A 25,479-nucleotide genomic window follows, 5' to 3' on the forward strand; every position below is an offset into this window, starting at 1 on the left:
AAGTAAATGACTACTGATGCTAGATGTGGATCAACCTTGAAGACATTAAGCTAAGTGAAAGAACTCAGACACAAAGGTCATATATTGTATGATTCCATTTGTGTGAAATCTCCTGAATAAGTAAATTTCATAGAGACAGAACTGCAGATTGGTGGTTACCAGGGACTAGGGGAAGGGGAGAATGGGAAGAAACTGCTCAGTGAATATGAGATTTTATTTTGGTGTGATAGAAATGTTTTGGAAGTAGATAGAGGTGAGAGGTCCGTAACATCGTGAATATACCAAGTTTTTAGTACTAAACTACTTAAGAATAATTGATTTTATGTTTATGTGAATTTATGTGAATTTTACCTCAATAAATTTTTTAAAAATTAAATAAGACAAAAAATGTCAAATTGGATTTCAAAAGCCTACCTCTGTGCTGCTTATAAGACACACATCTTACATGGAAATGCAAAGGTCCAAGAAGAGTTAAGATGGTCTCAAAGAAAAATAGAGTTAGAGGATGTGGTACACATGAACCTTATATCAAGATTATTCTAAAGCTGCAGTGATTAAGACAGTCAAGGATAGACAAATTGATCATGGAACAGAATGGTTATACAGATACAAATTTGATTTGTGGTGAAGATGGTACTGCAGAGGAACAGAAATGAATGATTTTCTTAAGAAATGGTCTTGGGTCAGTTATATATCCTGTGGGAGAGAAAATAAATCCTCTCCCACCTCACACTGTACAAAAAAGGTAAAGTCTACATAGAGTAAAAAGTGAAAATGAAACTCTTACGGAATAAAATATCTATTATATAGCATAAAATATTTTCATCACCCTGTAATAGACAAATATTTTTTAAACAAGATACAAAAAGCAGTAATCATAAAGGAAAAGATTTTATTTTTTTAAGGATTTATTTATTTTAGAGAGAGGGAGAACACTCTCGCGTGTGCATGTGGTGGGGAGGGGCAGAGGAAGAGGGAGAGAGAGAGTCTCAGGCAGACTCCCCCCTGAGCGTGGCGCCTGATGTGGAGCTTGATCACCCCCTGAGCCAAAACCAAGAGTCAGACACTCAACCGACTGTGCTACCCAGGTCCCCCTAAGGGAAAGGTTTTAAAATTGTACTATATTCACATTAAGACTTCCGTTAAACAAGAGAGGGAAAAGCTACAGAGTGAAAGAAGATATTTGCAGCATATAACAAAGAACTTGTCTATAGAATATGCAGAGAGCTACAAATAAATAAGGAAAAGACAGCCCAATAGAAAAGTGGGCAAAAGATTTGAACATGTACTTCATGCAAGAGGAAATCCTCCATTAATCATTAGGGAAATGCAAATTCAGACTACAGAATGATACCACACCTTAAATTAAGAACACTGACAATACCAAATGTTGGAAAGAAACTGATTAGCAATATATACTAAATTTGGGTAAATGTTTGACCTATGATAGAGCAATGCATGTACAAATTTACCAAAATACATGTACAAGAATGTTTATGGCAGCTTTATTCATAATAGCTTTTAAAGTATAAACAATCCTAAGTGTCCAACAGTGGAATGGATAAATACACTGTGAAATATTCATACAGGGAAATATTACATGGCAAAGAAGATAAGTACTACTGCTATTTCTAACAACATGGATGAATTCCACTATGTTGAACAAAAGAAGCTAGACACAAGATAATGCATAATGTATGATTCTATTTCTATAAATTTCAGTAACAGGCTAATTTGTGGTTCAAAAAAGCCAGGATAGTGAATATCTCTGGAGAAGAATGAAACATTGTGACTGCATTGCTAATAGTATTGTGTATATTGATCAGAGTAGTTATAGGTGTGTGTTCATTCTGTGATACTTCATCAAGCTATATACTTATGTAGTTTACACTGAGTATGTTTGATACTTTAGTATAACCCTTTCTCAAGTTTGACATTCAAACCACTGATTGTCTTCTGCTTGTATCAGTTGAATTTTCAATTTGGATTTTTATTTTCCTACTTTTATTTCCTACTTTCTACTTAGATTTTGGTTTCCTTATAAATTTTTCTTAGTTTGTCAACTCTCTTAACATTTCATCCATTTTTTCTGACATTACTCTTCTCTCTTTATGGCCTCATGCTCCTGTTTCATAGATGCTCTATCTTTTTGCACTCTGCCAAGTATGCCACATAATTCATTAAGAGGGTATGTGTGCACGCACACATGCGTGATCATTTTCTGCTTCCTTTCTGACATTCCTTATTCAGTAGCCTTTTTGTTAAAATCAAATTTGTGGACTCCACACCTCACCCCCACCATACTTCCTTGAACATGGTAAAATCCATTCAAACTGATTTACAGGGATCATATAGGATTGTTGCCTTCTTCTTTTTAGTAATGTTCAAATCCTCTTGAAATCTATACCTCAAGAATGAATTGGGTGTCCATTCTGGTTGCCACTCAGTTTATGGCCAAAAGGCCAAGAGCTTTGCTGTGTTAAGTTCTCACTGTTTACTTCAATGAATCACATAACCAAAAACCCACAACTACCAACATACATTCTACCCCCATTATTGGTAGAATTAACCTATTATTTTGATTCTTGGATGATAGCTTCCTTACACACATATGCGTGCACGTGCACACACACACACACACAGAGCCATGCAGAGCATTGCTGCCAATTGGCTTAGTTGAGTCTTTTGTTGATTCTTTACTGGGAGTTTTAGTCACTGAAGTATATAAAAAGATGGTAGTCAAGGATCAGTACTCTGGTCTCCATAAACAGCATTCATTTAGTAGAGCAACAAATGTTTAATATTCTGATTCAGGCAGATCCTAAATATCAAGTTAGAATATACAACGAAGGTCTGTTTCATGAGAGAAAACATAGATTGATCTGTCCTCAACTTGGGATATTTAAAGGGGATACTCTGGGTTGGAGCAAGAAGAAGCTGTATTACTGGACTCCTAGCCAGACTTTTTGAGCTGAAGCCCTGACCCCAATTATTTTGGTCTGAGTGCATTGTTGACTGTGTGTTAGTTAAAGCCACCTAACCAGCACAGATCAGCTCATCTGGGTGTCAGCATCAGGTATTGGGATAGTGGATTTGGCTAGAGAGAAGTATCAGACTTGGAAGCTATAATTATTACAGAATAAGAGTGAGTCACCTTGATAAATTGCCAGGTCTTATCTATTTAGTCATCAAATTTTAGGATTACAGATGGTGAGCAGTGAATAGATGAAGCCTCCCTTCCCCCTCACACTGTAAATATCTTTATTTCTTTTCCTATTGTAAAGATGATGTTTTTTGGTTAAGAATAAATAAAACAGCATTGTAGTTTTAAAAAAGAAGGCAGAAAGGTAAAGCTTCTCTTCTATTGCTAACAATGTGGTATGGCATCTATCTAGTTTCATTATTTGAGTGCATTTGTTTGTATGTATTATATATAGTTTCAAAACCACAATTGGGATCACATTATACATTCTGCCATAAATAATAATACTTAATACCTATTGAGCATTTACTATGTGCCTGGAGCTGAGGCAGTTACTTTACACATATTTTCTCATTTAATCCTCATAATCACCGTGTGTTGAATTGGAGTTATCCCAATTTTACAAAAACAAAATTAGAGATGTTAAGTAACTGTCCCAAAGTTATACAGGTAGAAAGTGGCAGAGCCAGAACTCAAACCCAAATCTTTTTGATGGCAAAATTCATATTCTTAACTTTATTTCGTTGTTCTGAACCTGCTTTTTTCACTTAGCAATGCATTAAATTGGACATTTTCCCATGCAAATGTACATACAGCTATGTCTTGTCTTAATGGATAAAAACCGTTCTGTTATATGAATGTCCCATAATTCATTAGCAAATCTCCAATTAATGGGTTTTTAGGTTGTCCCTAATCCAAATCTCTCTTCTTGTGCTAGTATCACACTATTCTAATTACTGTAGCTTTATGGTTTAATACATAGCAAGGCAAGTCATGTATTTTTCTCTCTAAATATTTTTTACTCTCAAGCAGTTCATTTTTTTTTTTAGAATAATGATATATTCAATTTGTAACATTCTCCAACATCCCTGTTAAGATTTTAACTAGAATTGTGTTATATGTTGTAGTGGCTAGAATTTTTATCAGCATGGTGTTGATCAGTACAGATGAATTTTGAGTGAGGGTCTGGCCGAAACAAGTTTTAAGTTAGTGTCTCTGGACCTCAGGTCTGGGAGTCTATGGACCTAGAACATATACTTAATTGGCTGTTGTTGGGGCATTTGAATATTGCTACAAAGTCACTCATAACCCAGGTTCTTGGATTTGGGGATGATGAATTCCTCTTAAAAGCATTTGGAAGATATGTGCCATCATCCCTCAAAGGCACATAAACATAGAACTTTATATACAATTTCAGGGTGTTAAGGAACCCCTGAAATCTAGTTATGGGTCACAGATTAATAATTCTTGCTCTGGAAACTGAAGAATACCAAAGTAGAGAAGTCTAGTATGTAGTCTTGGAAAGTCAGTTATGTTATTGCGTGCAAAGAAAAATATGATTTTTGTAATACATGGATTGACAATCAGGTATTATTAATCCCGATAGTAAATTTCCCTGATGACCTTGGACCAAGAATGAGGACCTGGAATAACAACCTTGGGAATAACTAGGCTAATCAAAGAGCAGTTGGAAAAACAGTGAGGAAGACAAATAGGCCAGGGTGATTGGGCAGAACATGAATTTCTGAGTCACTTAGACCTGAACTTGAATCTTAGCTCTGCCACTTACTGGCTATGGGAATTTAGGCAAATCACACGTTCTCTGTGAGCCTAAATACATTACAACTGCTATTAACAACAATAATAAAATACATCAAGAAAATAGAGCATTTCTTAAGTTAAATGTGAGACTATTAGTAAGAAGAGTCAAAGCATATGAGTGAGGAATTCAAGGTGAGTTTGGATTTTCTTTTTAGTTAAAAGGTAGTTGTTCAGTAAAAACTAGTTCTTGTAGAATGTGAAGACTAGACACCTGAATTGAGATTTCACTAAGAAAGCCAATACTGTTGGTAAACCTTCAGAAATTTGAAGAAAAGGACTAATGAACAGCATTCAGATTGGAGAAGATGTCTATATGCGTTAAGGGAGTACCCAAGAGATTGTGTTGCTGTTTTGTAGACGACTGGTATTTAATCTTTCAACCATCATAATAACAATGGCACCAGCACACATTTACTGAGAACTTACTCTGTGCCGAGCACTGTGCTAAACACCTTATATGCATTCTCTCTCTTGATCTTCACGACAACCCCCCGGAGTAGATAGTGTCATCATCTATGTTTATCAATGAAGTAATGGGCCACAGACCTGGTAAATGGTAGACCTAGGATTTATTTTCACACTTAAGCATTAAGCTGTTACCTCTCCAATCAGTATACTCCTACCACTGCAAAATAACCCAAAAGTTCACATATCCAGGAAATTTTGCATAATCTTCATTATGTTACAGGATTTTGAAAGTGAAGACTTTGTTAAAGTTATCAAAACAAGAGTTAACCTCCTACGTCTGTATTTCTACATAATCATGTTGCTAAAGAAATTATGAAATCCTAAAGTAACTTCTGATGCCTCAAGCATTAAGGTGTTTCTGTGTTTTTTGGATTGCGTTTATTGTATTGTTAGGAGTAGGGTAAGTATGTATTAGATTATTTTCTCGGTTAACTGGAGCATTTTATTGTTCTCATCATAAGTATTAATATATATAAGCATAAGAAAAATTTTAGTCCATTAAGTATTATATACAGATTTGTCCAAATGTTTTTGTTCATCTGCTTAGAAGTTTTTCAGATAAAACGGGTGCCTGGGTGGCTCAGTCGTTAAGCATCTGCCTTCGGCTCAGGTCATGATCCCAGGGTCCTGGGATCGAGTCCCACATCGGGCTCCCTGCTCGGCGGGAAGCCTGCTTCTCCCTCTCCCACTCCCCCTGCTTGTGTTCTGTTCTCGCTGTCTCTCTCTGTCATATAAATAAATAAAATCTTTAAAAAAAAAAAAAGAAGTTTTTCAGATAAGGAACATAAAACATCTTTTAATTTTTTGCTAAAATTAAAATTCTTATGTAAGAATAACAGCACATCACAACTTTACCATATAATGATTATTTATGTAAGATATTCTTACCTGAGAGCCATCTTTTTTTGTCTTAAGTAAACTGGCATCTTTTAATAATCTAAGGTGTCTTTTCTTGTTTGTTAAATCTTTTATGGGGCTAATGAAGAGAGTATTGGGTAAAAAATAAAACATTTAAAATTTTAAAACATTTTTACTTTCAACTCGTCAAATATTTGGTTATACTCTATAAATTTTTTCTTAAAAGGTTTGAATGTGGCTTTAATGAATGTACTGTTTGAGAACTTTAATTATGAGTAAATTCTCTTTAAAATTGACTGTTTCTAATTTGTAGTATAATGTGTTGGTGTGAGGAGAAAAAAAACGAATGCCAAAAAGATTATGTGATAAGATTTCAATGTCTGGAGTCATTGTGTAGTTAATTTAAAATGAAAGAGAAATACTGAAATTCCTTCACTAGTGATCATCATTTATTGGGGCCCTTTGGTTTTATAAAAATGTTTATAGTTACAAAAGTATATTATACTTTTTATATGATTAAAATTTAATTTCCTTCCTTATTTTTGGTTTGGCTTTCTTTTGTCTGTTTTCTTCTCTTTTCTTTTTTTAATTGAAAAAACTAATGGAACCAAATATAAGATGGTACCACTGTCTTCTCCTTCTTTTGTATAATCTTGTTGCGTGTCTCTACATAAGCTGTTCTGGCCACTCATCATAGTAACCAGCTGGGCCATTTCACCTGCTGGAGCCATTAAAGAGGACTCTCTCCCCCTAGATTAATCCCCTCCGACATTAGTTTTTTGCACTGACAACTGGAGCAGGCATTCAGAATTTGCAGGTGGCCAGTGTGACGCACATAATTGCCTACAATTTTAGGCAATGAATAAAAATGGTCTACATTACTTGTCAAAGGTTGTATATGCAGTGCCAAGTGAGATCTATGGGAAGCCTTTTAGGGTTTAAAGAACAGTTAATAGCAAGGCTGCACAGGGCTTTTTTAATCATAACGCATTTGTAATATAGCACTTTGATCTTCTCCTTGTAGGAAATGGTGTTACATTAGCCACTTTTAAACATTTATGAGTGAAATTCAGTTATAGAAGAGTAAAAGTGATTATTCGTAAGCAGAACACGTTAGATTTCATTAAAAGTTTTCAGCTTACCCCTTCCTTGTTAAAATCTGTGGGAAGTCTTTTTCCTGGAGAGTTTCAAATCAGGATCTAAGGACATAGGGCTTTTTCCTTATTTTTCCTGTTGGTAACAGCAAGATTTGGAAGGAAGGTATACTAAATATTGAGGTAATTTATACAAGGGGATATTTATAGAAAGATAACTGATTTATGGTAAAGTAAATACATCGATGAAAACCTAAAAAATCTATTGCTAATAACTGTGTATTACAATAAATTTGTGAGAAATGCATATTTAAAACATACCCATAAATTATCTTTAACAACAACAACAAAAAACCAGATGACTCTCAAACGCACTTCTTCTGGAAGAGCTAAGTTTGACCTTTCAGACCCAAGAGCCTTTTATTAACACCTGCCTGTAAGAACCTTGCCACACGCAGCTTTTAGATTCAGAACCACAAAACTGATGAGGAAAGACTTGAAGGGTTCAGTTTGTGTCACTTGCTGTTTGCCGTTTCCATTTCACAGATGATTAATCTTTCTGTGAAGAAAGGCTAGAGAAACAAAGCACATTGGGCTCTTCCTGCAGTTACTCCTTCTGAATGCACACTAGCTTGCTAACTAAAAGGCCTTTAGATTTCCAGCAGAGAGAGATGTTCTGAAAGTGAATGCAGCTGGTTGGAGGTCACCAGTGCAGGGCTCTTGCCATTGTGTAATGGAGGCTTTGGCAGGTTGGGGGGGGGGGCGGTGTTGGAGCGGGGACAGGAGAAGTGGGCAGGAAGAAGGTGTTGGCAAAAAATTAATTCCGAATTAAAAGGGTTTGGTCAGTTGATTTAATATTTTGGAGGGTAGATCATCAATAATAGGTTCAATTTCATCTATTTTGTTTTTCTTTTTAAGGAAAAAATTATAATTCCGTCTCTTTCCAGTATTCCCCCCTCCCTCCATTTCCTAATAGCATGTTTATCTTGTAAGTGGCATCACTAGGTGATGTTGAAATACTATTAGCTCTTACAGTCTTTGGTGTATGTGAATTGTCTCGAAATTTTTAAGACTGTTACTAATTTTGCTAGTATTCCACATATATATTAAAATGTTAATGCCACAACAACGTTTCATTGATATTTGGATTTTTGATGAGGTATTAAAAAATAGTTATGTGTGTGACTTAGTTCCCCTTTCATATAAAATTGACTGTTTTTACTTTGAGGATTTGAAAACTCTTAATTTTTTAGTATTTAGTATCTAAATGTTTAGTGTCCATCTTGTATTTACTTTTTTCTCAATGTTGTGCAGGATATAATGTGCAAAGTCAAATCCTGGGTTATAGATCAGAAGAAACCTGTTCGCTTCTATCATGATTGGAACGACAAAGAGGTAAGTTATAAATATCATGCCTTCTATTCCTGCCTTGGCTTTGACTTCTTAGAGAACAAATTAGATTTTCCATTATTTTATATATTATTACTGGTAATATCTAGTTAAACTTTATTTCTGTCAATGATTGCTTATTCCCGGGCTTGTTATTATTTTCTTTTCCCCTACTCCTGATATTTCATAACTGCTAATCTCTTAAGAAACAAGAATTATGAAAATGAAAATGGCTACTTGTTTGAAAAGAGTTTATTTTCAAGTTATTCAACTTTTAAAAAGGATTCTTTCTCTGTTTCCCACTTTAGATTGAAGTGTTGAATAAACACTTATTTCTCACTTCAAAACCAATGGTCTACTTGGTTAATCTTTCTGAAAAAGACTACATTAGAAAGAAAAACAAATGGTAAGTGTTTCCGCCTAGATATATTCAGACATATCCTGTCTCTACCCACAAACACACATACATATGAACTTACGACTATGTTAGATTTTAATATTTTTCTCCTTATTATTATGAAGTTTAAAATGGATGAGAAAGCTTTGTCTGGTTTTGTACATTCTGAGATGAATCTCCTAATTGATCTACTGAGAGAACTTAAGAAAAAACGAACAGAATTAAGTTAGGCAATATTGAATCATGCGTATTTACTTATTAAATTTAAATTTAATAGACGTTATTGTTTGTTTCCTCTGCAAAATGAGAATAAATGTAGTTAGAGCAATAAAACTTTCTAAACTAGGAATTTCTTTTTTTTTTTAATATATTTTTTTTTATTCTTATGTTAATCCCCATACATTACATCAGTAGTTCTAGATGATACACTAGGAATTTCTAACTGTGTTGATATTATATGTGGCCTTAAAATACCCACTTGAGATTATAGCTGAGCATAAGTTTTAAAATCCAGACCCAATGCTTTAAAATTTTTTTTCAGTTAAAAAAACTGTGTGTGGGATGGGGAGAGGAAAATCAGTTATCTGTTTCAAACACTTTTAAAGTGTACAAAGGTAAAAGCTGCATTCATGTGTTAACATTTTTGACATGTAACCCAAATGTACAAGGTTTTCTTTCATTCACTAATAACTTCAAAAACTCCTATGTTCATGTAACATGTGGGGCATGTACACATTTGGCATTGCACTCACTTTGACTTGCCTCACAGGACCCTCAGTATTTTATGCTATTAAGTCATACAAACAAATCAAAACTATCCAAAGCAAAATATCTGCGTTCTCCTAAAATATATTGTCGGTTTTTCCCTGTACTTCATTAAGTACTTAGATGCACATGGTTTCAATTTTCCATTAAAAATTCTCATTTCCATATGATATCAAAGAGTGAGAAGCTTTAAACTGAAAAATAAACATTCATAGACTGGAAGCCAAAACAATAATTAATGTCAGATGGTTAACTCCAATAAATGATTAGAATAAATTCTGTGAAATTACTGCAACTAAAAATGCCCTGTTGATATTACTTTAAGACATTTTGTGTTCCTGATAGGAAACTGAATTTGTCCTCTTTATGGGCAGTGTTCTAGAAAGCATAAACTTAACATGAAAATTCAATTCTGACTGGTCAGTGTCCTCCAATAGATAGTTAACTTTAAAATAATCAGTACTGTCTTGTTTCAAATTCTTATAAATTTGGTGATTAATGTGTTAAAAATTGTTACCTTTGGGAAGGAATTTTAAAGTTTATTACTTGATCTCAGTTAATAAATCTTATTGTAGTATGAATGGTAAGGTTTCCTGAGGCTTCATGAAACAATACAGACATCAAAGTTTACATGAAAAGGGATGAGTCAGTTTCCTTGCCCAAAGGGGCTTCTCACACCTGTATCTGGATGATTACAGGTAGAACTCCCTGGCTCTAATTGTATAGTAAATACCATTTCCCAGACCCTAATGGTAGACAGACTGCTTGGGAGACGCCAGTCTGTGATTTAGCTGTCGCCAGACACCCCATGTTTTTTGTGAGACCAGTTGTGATGATGATATGGTTATAGCCAATTGAAAGCAAACTCTTGTCTAAATAGCAAATTTTAATTTATAAAGATGTAGAGGTATGGATGATCCTATTTATAAAACCAAATTTTAGATTTTATATATAACTAATGATCTGGTTTGGGGTTGTGTGTATGTTTGGTGGGGGGGTGGGGGAATCAGATCTTGTGCAAGTTAGTGTAATTGTAGCTGAAAGATCAAAGACTGGGTAACTGAGTGATGTTCCAGAAGAGAATTTACCACATAGCCATTTTCTGTACAGTTTCTGCCGCCTGCTGTTCCTATTTTCCCTCAAGCTAGCCATTGACTACCCCCTGTGCATCCCTGCTCATAAAAAATGATTGAGGAAGTATTTGTCATGTATTTATGAGTGGGAAACATTGTGTGATAGGGAATGGCATCTCCTGGAGCCAGAAAGATTGCCATTTTCCTTTCATTCAGCCACTCTGCTACAGCTTTAAATCCTCTGTTTATGCAACATAGCCTTTGTATTAAAGTGCAGAATAAATTTTTATTATGAAGGATATGAACACTAGGTTTTCATCATTTTCATCATTACACTGCAAGCAGATGTAAACAGTTCAGATACATTTTAACTACTAAATCGTTTAACTTGTGTTAGCATCTCTTTCTAGCATTTATAAAATCTAAGCTCCATTTGCATTAGTTGCTCCTTTAGCAGAAGAAAAAGTTTTGTTTTTTAAAGTTATTATATAATATTAGTGTAGCAAATTAAGACTGATGCAGGAAGCAGTAATAAATATTTTCATGGGTCTTTTAGATCTAGAAAGCTATTTTAAATGGTCAGGAAAGAGGAGGAGGAGGGATTTGTGATTTGGGCCATAAGAGGAAGACTGTAGGAAACTGTAGTTTAGTGGGTCACCATTTCAGACATAATGAACATTTTAATTACTAGTTAGAGTAGAATATAGGAATAGGAAGAATATAGGAAACTATATTTTAGGGGGTCACCATTTCAGACGTAATGAACATTTTAATTACTAGTTGGAGTTTACTTTAAATTTAAATGCTAACATTGTTTTTCAATCCTAGAAAAGAAGGAAGCATTTTGAAAGATAAGTCTGTTTTGTTATTGAGTAGGTACATTGACCTTTTGAAAGATGTAGAAAACGGAAATCTACTCGCTGGTTTTAACGATGTGAATTAGTCATTTCGTTGATTTATGATTAAGACCTAGCCCCTTGAAGAGAAGCTGACATGGCAGCCGGGTTAGTATGGTTGTGTTATGATCAGATGACAGTAATCAAGATGTTGTAAGGGGAATCCACAGAAACCTTTTTTATTATTACAAATTGCTGTTCTTTGAATGCAGAAGTTGTCTTGGTGAGTGCCAATGATTTTTGAACATTTGAGGATTTCATTTTTTAAAAACGATCAGTTGTTACTTATAACTAAAATTGTATTGTCTGCCGTATTAATTTGCATTTGAGATTGCTTACTGAGTTACGGTATCAGGCAGGTACAGGACATTAGAACTGTCAAACCATTGCTTAATTAGGGGTTTAAATTTCAATCTTTGTACCTTTGTTGCTCTGTAAGTAGTATATGCCATCCAGTTATGAAGTCAGTAGAGCAAACTAATTTTAGATATTTTGTATACCTACATAGCTTCCAATTATGTTTCATTTTTGTGTTCTCTTGCCCCTATCTTAAAACTATTGGTAAAGGATAATTCCATTTTATTGCTTATATATGCTACACGTTAATATTCAACTGAAAAATATAACTAACATTTAAGACATTCAGACTTCTTGTGTGCATGGGTATGTGTATAAACATGTATATTTGCATATGCCTCGGTGGGCTTGTGGTCACTAAACATTACCCTTTGACTAATATTATATGAGTCAGTTAATCTGGTTATTGAAATTGATTCAAGATACATAGACAAATATTTTCTGTCTTTTAAGTTGTTGTGTAACCAAGGGCAGTGTGTCAGCTTCACTAACTGAATTCTAAATAGAAAAAGGTTTTATTAATTCTTACTATTCTGTGATTCATCCCCACTTTACCGTTTTTGTTAGTTTTCCACATAATTTGTATACAGCAACTAGAAATAGTTTGGCGATACTATACATTGTGTGCCTGGTTAGGGGGAGAATCACAGAATAAATCCAACATTTCCTTGATTTCTTGAACTGTATGTGAGGATTACAGGTATTGTATCTCAGCAACTCTGAATGAAGAAGAAAATATATTCATTTTTTACATATAATTTTGTATGTCTATATATCTGTATACACAATACAGATACACATGTACATACATACACCTACATAAAGGTAAAACTATTTCTATAAAACTATTCTAAGAAGTCATCAATTTCTGACAAGATTATTTACTGAAGCTAGAAATTTATGCTGCTGTGGAAAAATCACATTGTTATACATTTGATTTACTTGAAACAGAGAAAGTGAGAATAAGTAATTATTCTTAAAAAAATTATTCATTTTAGTTCAGGAGCTTCTCAAGTAGATTTGAAATTAGGTTTAATTCACATGAAGTTTTCAGAAACATACCCTCTTGTATAAAGCAAGATTCACATATATGAGATTTTTAAATGTTTTTGTCATCCACTAGTGTGGCAAAGGAAAAGCCCTGAGATATCCATGCAATGTTTTGGGGGATTATAATTTCTATTTTTTGTCATTTGTGGCTCATATAGTTTTGGGGGGTTGTTGTGTCCCCTTCATCTTGAAGTACCTAACATTGTAAAGCCTATGAGAATACATTATTTATTCTGAGTGTGTTCCTACTTCAAATCACAACATAACGCTGGTAGGTTTATTTTAACACGTGAGAGGATTTTTAGCTGAATTAAATTTTATAAGCTATAATTTATAATGATTTTCATAAATCAAATACTTTTTTTAATGGTGATTCCTTTATGAGGACTAGTGCTTATATGCTCCTTTGACAGATATGAAGGGGTGATAGGGCAGGTCAAGTGTATTCTGGAAGTCTAAACTAAGCCATTTTTTTTTAATATGAGATTGATTAAATTGGTGAACTTCTGGACAAAATATTCTTAATTTTACTTGTTATAAATGAATCTAAAAATTTTTCTTAAGACCCCTTCTTTGTTTTACAGTCTTTTGTTTTTGCTACTAGATGATTCTCAACTATCTGCTTTTTAATTTGTATTATGATAAAGCTTTGAAACAGTATCATATACACTACAAGTTGGGAGTTGGGATTTCAAATAATTTCCGGTGAATGGATTTTGTGGAATTGATTATTTTCTAATTTCTTGGATCAGAATCTTGAGAGCTTAAAAGAATATACTAAAGCAAAACAATTTTTTTTTTTTTATTATAAGAAATGGAACTCTAAAAGAGGTAGGAGGGAAAGGACTTTGCTCATTCAGAAATCTTTTTACTTGGAATGTTCTTTTGCATTTGTACACATATATACAGGTAATAATACTTGTGATTTTCTTTCTGTTTCATTAAGTGGATTTTGGGTACTCTTTCAGCAATTTCATATTCTTATCAAGTGATATTAGTACCCTAGAGTGCTTAGTCATAACGAAACCAAATAACAACTCTGGTTCCATAATATGAAAAAGATAATTATAGAAGAAATCACATCTTTTTATAGGAATATAATGCTATTTATAATGCTACCCACTGTACTCTGCATTTTAGGAATTTCCCCTGGCTTATTTGCATTTTTGCCTAGTAGTATTTACAGACAATAATTTCTGTTTGCAAAATGGTTCATTGAATTTGAGAAAGTGATACTTTTGGGAGGGTCAGTTGTTATTTTCATTAGCACATCTATTGACTTACTGATTTATGAGTGATATAATTTATTAAATATGTCAGGACATTTATCTTTTTTAAAGTAGCTGAAGAATTTCACTGCATATATAATAGGGAAATGTTTCACAGAGTTGTTTCTGGCTTTAGGAGACTAAAGCTCTTCTAAATAAACAAGTGTTCTCTTACCAGAGGGGAGGTCAGTAGGGGGATGTGTGAAACAGGTGATGGGGACTAAAGTGTACACTTATTATGATGAGCGCTGAGTAATGTGTAGAATTGTTGAATTACTCTATTCTACATCTGAAACTGATATAACACTATGTTAACTATACTGGAATTAAAATTTTTTAAAAAAGGAACAATTAAAATGTTTTCCATATAAAACATAACAAACAAGTATCCTCTAGGATTCTCTCATATGAAATTAAAATATATGTTCCCCATTCATGCACACACATACATAATCTAAGAAATGAAAGGAAAAGTTTGACTTATATAGTGTTTTTCAAATTACAGATGATTCATGTACACAAAAGAATTTTCCTGCCTCTCTCCCCTACTTACATTGGTGAATAATTCAGGGACTATTAATATTTTTAAAAATTTGTGCCCTGGAGATGAAGGACCTGTAGATCAAATTTTGTTTCCAAAACTGTGAGTTGAGATGAGCTACACTCATAAAATAAGAGTTTTAACTAGTAGTAGTTGGTAGAAGTGGAGGAGAATTTTGAAGCCTAGAAATTTTAGGACTGTTGGGGGTAATGGAGCCTTAATGTGGTATACAGAATCTGAATAAGTTTTTCCTAGGAGAAGACTGTAGAAGAGGAAAGGAGAGGGTGCCATTTGGGGCAGTTTTGGTGTTTTGTCTAATATCCTGCTTGTGCAGAATAGGAAAGGAGTATTATTTCCACTGCCCTTCATTCCTGTGCTCTCTCCTGTGTTCCCTAGTCACAAGATCTACTTTTGGAGTTAATGTTGTAGTTCAGCTACTACATTATAAGTTAAATAGACTTTCGAAGGCTAGACCAAAATGTTGGGTACCATTAATAACATTGGGTCTGTAAAGAAAATGAATTCTGGGGTACCTGGTTGGCTCCGTCAGTTAAGCATCCAGCTCTTGATTTCAGCTCAGGTCATGATCTCAGGGTTCTGAGATCAAGCCCCGCATCAGGCTCCCTGCTGAGTGTGGAGCCTGTTTGAGATTCTCTCTCTCCCTCTGCCCCTCCCCTCTTGCATGTGCTTTCTCTCTCCCTATAGAAATAAAATAAAAAATAAAATCTTTAAAAAAAGAAAGAAAATGAATTCTAAGAAACTTTGAGCATACAGTCTATTTATAAATTAGGTAGTATATATTATGAGGAATTTTGGTATATAAAGAATACTGCTACTTTAGAATTTGAAATATTAATGTGGTGGTCCTTATTTGTTGCTAACTAGGTCTTTGACTGCAAGCAAATTACTTAGTCTTTCACATATTGAAGACAATTCATCAGAATGTTCACATAAAATGTGTTCTGTGTAAACAGTATTTCCCAAATTTAATAACCATTCTCAAAAAGAATACAATAATAGAAAAAGGACTTGTTTAGTCTTCTGAGTGTATCTTCTGGATATATTCCCTTGGTTTTTCTTTTTATTATATGGATAAAGGAATAAAATGTATTATATACATATATATATATGTTTACAGCTGTAGTTCTATGCTTTGAAACAGTTTACTCCAAAACAAAACAAACAATCGAGAATCATCTCTCTTGTACAGTAGCAGTAGCAGTAAAACTCCCATGATATCACCACCGTCTTCCATGACTCAGCCCCTATCTCCTTCTCAGATTGGGCCCTGTGACTTTACCATTGGTGCTTAGAGGATTTTGTTGTTATTTCTTGGCTTCCATTAGATGAAATCATTGTTTATTACAATAGCATAATTTTTTTTAAAAAAATGGCTGTTTATTCTTTAAAAAGCCTTTAAAACTGTTCCATTGTAATCTCCTATATATCATATATCTCATTTTCCCTATTTTTGAATATGTGTGTGTGTGTGTGTGTGTGTGTGTGTGTGTGTTGGAGATGAGGCAGTGAAGGTTAGTTAGTTAGTAAAGATCATCTCTAAGATTCCCTCTTCCAGTGCTAGAATTTTATGATTTTAATGAATTGGATTATATCATATTCACAAAGAAATGATGCCTATATAAATATCTAGTACCTTCTCAACCCTCATATACAGGTTTGTCATGGTAGGATTTTTTTGTAACTGTGGAACTATAGAGAGCATTGCTGAAGTTGCAGAGACCCAGTTTATGAGCAACAGATATGGCTGGGTTGGAGATAAGACCTGATCTTTCCTCTACTCTCATTCCTTCTCTCATATCTTTACCCCTTGAAAATAAGTCTTTTCTGGGTCTCAACCATGTTCCGATCTTTCCTCATAGTGAGCAGCTATTGCTTTGACTAGAGTGAGGACAAAGTGGAAATAAAACCTATCTGTAGAATTGACTTATCTGTATTTGAGGCTAGTTATATAAGTCAAACTGTTATATTTTTTTATTCTGACATGACCTGGAAAGCATTTCCTCATCAAAAACATTAGATTATGAAATACCCTCAAAAGCCTACTTAATTCACAACATAGTAGAAATAGTGCAGTTTGGATGAAACATATTTTGGTATCTGTAACCATTTTTATCACCAATTTTTTTTTTTAAGATTTTATTTATTTATTTGACAGAGAGAGACACAGAGGGAACACAAGCAGGGGGGAGTGGGAGAGGGAGAAGCAGGCTCCCCACTGAGCAGGGAGCCTGATGCGGGGCTCGATCCCAGGACCCTGGGATCATCACCTGAGCCGAAGGCAGACGCTTAATGACTGAGCCACCCAGGCGCCCCTTTATCACCAATTTTTAAATTCTCCTTAAAAATGTGTTCTAAAAGAACTGACTTAGGAACTTCGAGTACACCCATATCTATAAAGTTTAGGGCTGCATATTGGTATCCATTCAGTCTTTTAAATGCTTTCTTAAGAGGAGAAGTTAATTTCATAAAAACTTATGATTATGAATATAAATTTCAAATTTATGTTTATGAAGACTGTGAACTCATTGAGGAGGTGGGTACTATGTTTCCTTTTTCCTTTTGTAAGCAGATAATCATTGAGCCCTTCTGTGTGTCATGTACCATTCTAGATGGTAAACAGAAAAAGCCCTTGCCCTCTTAAGGCTTATAGTCTCATGGGATAATAGACAACCAGTGAACAAATATTTAATACTTAATGTCAGGAGATAACTAAAACAATGAATAAAAATAAGGCAGGGGAACAGGGGTGCCATTTTAGTTAGGGTAGTTAAGGAAGGCCTTTATGAAGTAAGAGAGTATGCCATGAGAGAATCTGAAGAAAACTCAGTCCAGGGAGAGCAAACAGCAAATGCAAAGGCATGCGTGACAGAGCATTGAAAAAGAGTAAAATCTGAAAACAACCACTTGAAAAGAACTTTGTAAATTCTTAGATTGTCAAGTGTTTTAAACAACCTTTAAAGTAGTGTTTGCAAATATGTAGATTTACTTTGAATTTCATCTTTTCCTTTTTCATGCTTGTCTAGCAACTTGCTGATCCACACTACCACTCATAAAGCACTTCTTTTAAAAGAAGTCCCTCAATGTATGACCTTAAAGAAGTAGATTGAACTTTAATAAAAATAATAGCCTGGGGCGCCTGGCTGGCTCAGAGCTTACGATTCTTTTTTTTTTTTTAAGATTTTTATTTATTTATTTAACAGAGATAGAGAGCACAAGTAAGCAGAGCAGCAGGCAGAGGGAGAGGAAGAAGCAGGCTCTCTGCCAAGCAGGTAGCCCGATATGGGGCTCGGTCCCAGGACCCTCGGATCATGACCTGAGCCGAAGGCAGCCGCATAACCAACTGAGCCACCCAGGCACCCCAGAGCTTACGACTCTTGATCTCGGGGTTGTAAGTTCGGGCCCCATGTTGGGGCTATAGAATACTTAAACTCTTTTTAAAAAACAGCAACTTCACATTTGTCAAAATTTTATAACATCATAATTTATATTAGTTCATCGAATCCTCAGACAAATCCCAACCTGGCCCACACAGCACTGTACTATTTTGGCCTTGAATTGGTTTTTCACTAAAATGAAACATTTTGATCATTGGATTAAGCAATCTGCATTTTAGATTAGGAATGGGTTACGTTAGCCAAAAGGTAAATGAAATTAGTGTTTCTATTAATAAAGATACAAAGGTACCTTTTTAGTACTTTAAGTATTTGTCATTAAGATCAAGGAGTAGTCATCAATATTCCTGATGATTATCAACATTTTCCTTAGAAATTCTTTTAAAAAGAACTGCATAGTCTGTGGAAGACATCTCTGGGTTTAATCCATTTTGATATTTAAAAGAAAAATAGGGCGCCTGGGTGGCTCAGATGGTTAAGCGTCTGCCTTCGGCTCAGGTCATGATCTCAGGGTCCTGGGATCGAGTCCCGCATCGGGCTCCCTGCTTCTTGGGAGCCTGCTTCTCCCTCTGCCTCTCTCTCTCTCTCTCTCTGTCTCTCATGAATAAATAAATAAAATCTTTAAAAAAAAAAATAAATAAAAGAAAAATAGTATCTGTTGGTAATCATTTTTTGGCTTTTTTTCTTGTTTTAAATTATGTTTCAAAAGATTTTTCACAAAGAGCATATCTGGATGTCTGAAGCATGAAGGTGACTAGTATTTTTCATACATAATTTATATTTAAAATTGTTGCCTTAAATGGTGCCATTTTTCTTTTGTCTGTCTTACCCCTACCGTACCATTAAATGACATTGACTTAGCCTTTCCTGTAGCAAACCAAAAGACATACATGGCAAATCATCATTTATTATTGAGCTTCTGCTATGTGGCAGGCACCCTTTTGAGTTTAGAAATTGGTGAGATGTTAATAGAAGAATAGGTGAAACATAGGAAAATTTTATGAGTATTTCTGAAGCATAGATATCATCATGCCCATTTTATAGATAGGGCAGTTGGAGAGATTGTAGAATATGACCAAGTTCTTGTAGCAGGCAAGTAGTAGAAATAAACCCATTTGACTTGAATGTTTATGTCTGTTCCACACATGACAGAACAAGATGTATTTGTGAATCTTCAGATATCTTTGAAAATGTTGCTTTAAGTAACTTGAGCATTTTGTTATGTTTTATCTCAGAAAATACCATCTCCACCAAATTGTTTAGTGTTAATAAAAGGAGATAATTGTCAGGATGACAACTGTGTGCCTTTCTTAGCATATTAAGCTTTAGCTGTTGGTGTTTTTGCCTTGCCTTATCATTTTATTAACTATATAATACTGTTACAGTGTATATTTTAGCACCCACCATAGCATCCATTTTTAAACATATACCATGTATAAAAATTTTGTTAGAGAAAATACAATGGCTCGTATTGAAATTAAAAACTAAAAATTACATCAAGTTGCCATGTCTAAAATAGTAGTACAGAATAGACCCCAGAAAACATAGCTGTAACCACAGATCATTTTATATATATTAATATGGTAAGCAGAATTTGCCTCCCTACCCCCCGCCCCCAGCATACCATACAATTTGTTAAGAATAATTCTATTGCTAGGGGTGAAGGAGTTGATGTTTAAATGAACAGGGGAGTGAAAGAATATCATGAATTAGAATAACAACAAATTCATATGCCTAATATGTTGTATTAGTTGTAATAAGCGTCAAGTCAACACTTACGGAACACTTAACTATATTGCAGTTACATTTAAGACTCCCAAAAACCTTACAAAATTGGTACCATTGTTATTTTAAGGAAGGTAAAGCAATTATAGAGTGCTTGAGGAACTTGGCCAAGGTTGCATAGCCAGTCAGTGGTGCCAAGATTCAAACCTAAGCAGTTTATCTCCAGAGCCCATGATCTTTACTACCATGCCATGGTATCTCAGCTTTGAGCCCTTGGTGGTGGGAAAGGTAGACAAGGCCTGAGCAATAGGTCATATACTAGCTACATTTCCTATCACTATAAATTTCATTTAGATAAGATTTTGTTGTTGTTAAACAGTTAACGCACTGTGAAATTTGAAGCTAAAAATTCACTATAACCTGATTAGAGAATGCCAACTGAAGGTAACATAAAAATTGTTACCTAAACTGTATTTTAATTTTCATGAATTTGTCATTGAAAACTGTATTGCAAACATATAGCAATTTAATAGCCCTTTATAGGGACAGTAGTTAAAGTAGTTTATATATTTTTACATAGAAAATACATATTATCAGTCATTTTTTAAGATAAGTACTTTCTTCTACCATTTGGTTGTTTTGTTTGTGTGTGTGTTTTTAACCACATAGTAATTTGTTCTATTTCCTTGTATTTTCAGTAACTTGGATTTGTTTTTGAGACCTTCTTGGGAGTGGGAATTGTACATGTGTGTGCATATGTGCATATCTTTTATTAGATGAAGTACAGATAGATAATTTGCATAATCTCTTTAAATTCTACATTCATGCACAGCAGTATAATGGAAAGAACATATATACATATGTCTTGGGCAGAATACTGACTACCATTTGTTGAGCATGTGTTATGTGCTGGACTTTTGGGGTGCTTACATAGTATGTTCTCTTTTTTTTAAGATTTTATTTATTTATTTGAGACAGAAAGAAGCATGCACACACCCAAGCTAGGGGGAGGGGCAGAGGGAGAGGGAGAAGCAGACTCCCCGCCAAGCAGGGAGCCTGACATGGGGCTTGATCCCAGGACCCCGGGATCATGACCTGAGCCAAAGGCAGACGCTTAACCAGCTGAGCCACCCAGGCACCCCTATAATATGTTCTCTTATTTGGATCAATCCTCATAACAACCCTGGAACGCAAATATTTACCTATTTACTTAGAGAAGTATAAAGTGAGAAACCTAGTTCAACATTTTAAAGACATCTTTTATCTTAAGCTCATCAGAAAAAGTATTAAACATTTTATTGCATTTATAGCAAGCCTTTCATGGAACAAGTGCACAGGGGTTTTTTTGTTAGTTGCATTCTAGTGAAAATTGCACAGAAACCCATACAGCTAGATTAGAAATAAAGGAAATAAAAATTAAAATAAATAAATAAATTGTATGGTCAATTAAGCTATGACAAAGGAGGCAAGAATATATATAATGGGTAAAAGACAGTCTCTTCAATAAATGGTTCTGGGAAAACAGCTATATGCAAAAGAATGAAACTGGACCACTTTCTTATACCATAAGACTCCTAGAAGAAAACACACAGTAATTTCTTTGACATAGGCTGTATAAATATTTTTCTAGATATGTCTGCTCAGGCAAAGGAAACAAAAGGAAAAATAAGCTATTGGGGTCTACACCAAAATAAAAAGCTTTTGCACAACAAAGGCAACCACCAACAAAACAAAAAGGCAACCTACTGAATGGGAGAATATATTTGCAAATGATATATCTGATAAGGGGTTAATATCCAAAATATATAAAGAACTTATACAACTCAATACAAAAAAAAAAAACAAACCCTAACAATCCAGTTAAAAAATGGACAGAGGACCTGAATAGACATTTTTCCAAAGAAGACATATAGATGGCCAACAGACACATGGTAAGATGCTCAACATCACTAATCAGGGAAATGCAAATCAAAACCACAATGAGATATCACCTCACGCTTGTCAGATTGGCTATAATCAAGGAGACAAGAAACAACAAATGTTGGCAAGGATGTGAAGAAAAAGGAACCTTCATGCGTTGTTAGTGGGAATCTAAATTGGTAGAGCCCCTGTGGAAAATAATGCTCCATTAATTCCACTATTGGGAAATTGAAACACTAACTTGAAAGGATATATGCACCCCATATTTATTTGCAATAGCCAAGACATGGAAATAACCCCAAATATCCATCTCTAGATCAATGGATAGAGAAGATATGGTATATATATATAGTGGAATATTACATGGCCATAAAAAGAATGAAATCTTGCCTTTTGCAACAACATGGATGGATCTAGAGGGTATAGTTTTTTTTTTTTAAAGATTTTATTTATTTATTTGAGAGAGAGAGAATGAGAGACAGAAAGCATGAGAGGGAAGAGGGTCAGAGGGAGAAGCAGACCCCCGCTGAGCAGGGAACCCGATGTGGGACTCAATCCCGGGACTCCAGGATCATGACCTGAGCCGAAGGCAGTCGCTTAACCAACTGAGCCACCCAGGCACCCTAGAGGGTATAGTTTTAAGTGAAATAAATCAGTCAGAGAAAGACATGTGATTTCACTTGTATGTGGAATTTTAAGAAACAAATGAACAAAGAAAAAAAAGACCAAAAAAAAAAAAAAACCCTTAAATACAGAGAAACTGGTTGTTGCCAGGGGGAGTTGGGTGGTGAGATGGGTGAAATAGATGAAGGGGATTAAGAGGACACTTACCTTGTTGAGCACTGAGAAATGTATAGAATTGTTGAATCATATTGTACACCTGAAACTAATGTAACACTGTATGTTAATTATACCTGAATTTTTTAAAAAAGATAGCAGTTTCCCATTTTGTTTTATTTCTCCTAAATATACATATTTTTGATTTTTATAATATTGTGTTCTGTCTTCTGAAACTTACAAGGATATGGTCACTTACCTTTTCCCTTCCTTTCACTGTATTTTTGTTTCCTCTCTCCTTCCTTCACCTCCCCCCTCCCAAATTAACTTTAGGATCCAGTTAAAAATTTGTTTAGGCATATAACCAAACTTCATATTTGGTGAGATTTTACTGTTTTATGAATGCTCAAGACTTTTTTTTTTTTAAGATTTTATTTATTCATTTGAGAGAGAGAGCACAGGCAGGGGGAGTGGGAGAGGGAGAAGCAGGCTCCTTGCTGGGCGGGGAGCCCGATGTGGGGCTCGATCCCAGGACCTGGGATCATGACCTGAGCCGGAGGCAGACACTTAACGACTGAGCCACCAGGCGCCCCTGTTCAAGACTTTTAAATGGAACAGCAGCATTTAGAAAATCTTGCTGTGTTTTCTTTTTGTTGATCAAGACTTATCCCTCTACCTTTCCAACTCTATCCCAATGGATTTTCCCTAGTCCTATCATCAGGTACATTATAACCCTTACTATATAACTAAGAAAACTGATGGTTTACAACACAGTTCATAGATGTAAATTAAAAAAGAAAAATCCAGGGGCACCCGGGGGCGTCTGTCCATTAAGCATCCAACTCTTGATTTCAGCTCAGGTCATGATCACAGGGTAGTAGAATTGAGCCCCATCTCGGGCCCCACACTGGACATGGAGCCTGCTTAAGATTCTCTCTCTCCCTCTCCCTCTGCCTCTACCCCCTAAAAAAACCCACAAAAAATGTTTGGTTTTTTTTTCTTGGAAGTGAAAACAGAGTTTATTGAAGATAAATATATAGAGATACGGACAGAGTGTCCAGGAGTCACAGAAAGGAAAAGAGCATGAGTCTTTGCTTGGGGTGGAGTTTTTACCATGATTGTGGTCTGGTTCCTCTTAGGCATCCAGGAACTGGTCAGAACAAGGAGAGGGTCCAGGTTTCCTTCATAAGTCATTCATTCCCTGAATTCAGGGGTCTTGACATTAAGGTGTTTGGAGTCAGCGGTCTTGGAGAATGTTTGGTCACTGGGATGTTATCTCTTGTGCTGGAAGACTCTAAAGATATCATTATCTCTTTGTCCCTTACAAGGAGGACATATGCTATTTGCGTTACAAGACATGTGTAGAGTGGGGTGAGGAGATTTGGCCTGAAGTAAAGTTCTATGATGTGAGAAACATTCCGCACAAACTAATCTATACAATATCCAAGTAAGAGTCAGGAAAAAAAAAAAAAAAACCACTAAAGTGGCTTAGTTAGTGTGGATTAAAGTGGGTTAGTTTATGTGGAATGTTTTTCACATGGTAGAATTTTACTTCAGGCCAAATCTGAGATAGACACTGAAGAGGGAAAAAAGAGACCAAGAGAGAGAATATGGAGAATATTGACCTTTTGTTTCCTTTCCTGTGTTCAGAGGTAAACGTCTTAGTTGTCTAGGTCTCTGGAAATTAGTACTTTTAAAATCCTTTAAATGTTATTTGAATACATTGTTGAAGTCATATCTGGTTAGTTTTGTGATTAAGTATAATTAATTATGTTTCTATGATTGCACATTGCATGATTATGGTGTATGATGGGACACTGTTTTACATCTATTATTAAGTGAAATTTCTATGGGTGGCCAAGTATGTTTTTTAATGTGACTTGGTATTACTTAGACATTTCGGATATATAGTTTAAAGACTACCAGATTAGATTGGGATATTCTCTCAGCTTCATAATCTTGGAAAACTGAAACAAAAGAAAAAGCAATGCCTATTTTTGAGCATCCTTAGCCGTAAGCAGGGGAAGGTATGTGTGTGTGGCTTAGCTAATAATAATGACTTTCTTACTGTGTATCACTTATAGAATTTTTTTCTATGAAATGTTTAATAGTTATACATTTGCTGTTTTATAGTTATTTCAGTGCCCTATTGACATCAAGGGCTACTGATTGTTGTATTAGTAGTTCTTGACAAATAGAAATTATTTGATATGCTAAGCCATTTCTGACAGAAGATATAAAGTTTTGACAAACACGTATGGCACAGCAAGTGTCCAATTCTAAAGAGCCAAATAAATGCAAACCACCATTATGGTGAACACAAACAGCCTGAAAGCAAGTTATCAGTAAGCAAATAATTGTTGAACTGTTATGAATGGAATAGGATGTTGAAATAGGGCATGATTGGCTGATGTTACATATGTCCTTGATTACCTTCCTTGTGCTTTTATCCTAATAAGTGACATTCTTTGTATTCCCTTGGATGGCTAGACAGTCTGACACTGAAGAAGAATAAATATTGCATGTGGTACACATTAAGCTGTCATCCAAGACAGCATTTATAAAAAGTAACTGCAGAAATTCATAAGAAATTCTGCACTGGTACAGTTTCCTGGCTCCAGTCATAATTGTCAAAGTTCTTGACACATTCAGGTCTTCAGAAATGATTTAGATTTACAATGGCT

The 25,479-nt window shown here is 34.8% G+C and overlaps 1 protein-coding gene across 1 annotated transcript in view; it reads left to right on the forward strand.

Annotated features, from left to right (window-relative positions):
* The window catches only part of OLA1 (Obg like ATPase 1), a 166,440-nt gene that overhangs the window by 106,241 nt on the left and 34,720 nt on the right, over nucleotides 1-25,479 (forward strand). Inside the window, exons 3-4 of the mRNA XM_081814149.1 lie at nucleotides 8,539-8,619; nucleotides 8,922-9,019. Coding sequence (XP_081670275.1) covers nucleotides 8,539-8,619; nucleotides 8,922-9,019 — 179 coding nt within the window. The remainder of the gene's footprint in view (nucleotides 1-8,538; nucleotides 8,620-8,921; nucleotides 9,020-25,479) is intronic.

The sequence above is a fragment of the Leptonychotes weddellii genome, chromosome 3 (assembly GCF_054177405.1).
Source record: "Leptonychotes weddellii isolate Sample4059 chromosome 3, ASM5417740v2, whole genome shotgun sequence".
Lineage (NCBI taxonomy): Eukaryota > Metazoa > Chordata > Mammalia > Carnivora > Phocidae > Leptonychotes > Leptonychotes weddellii.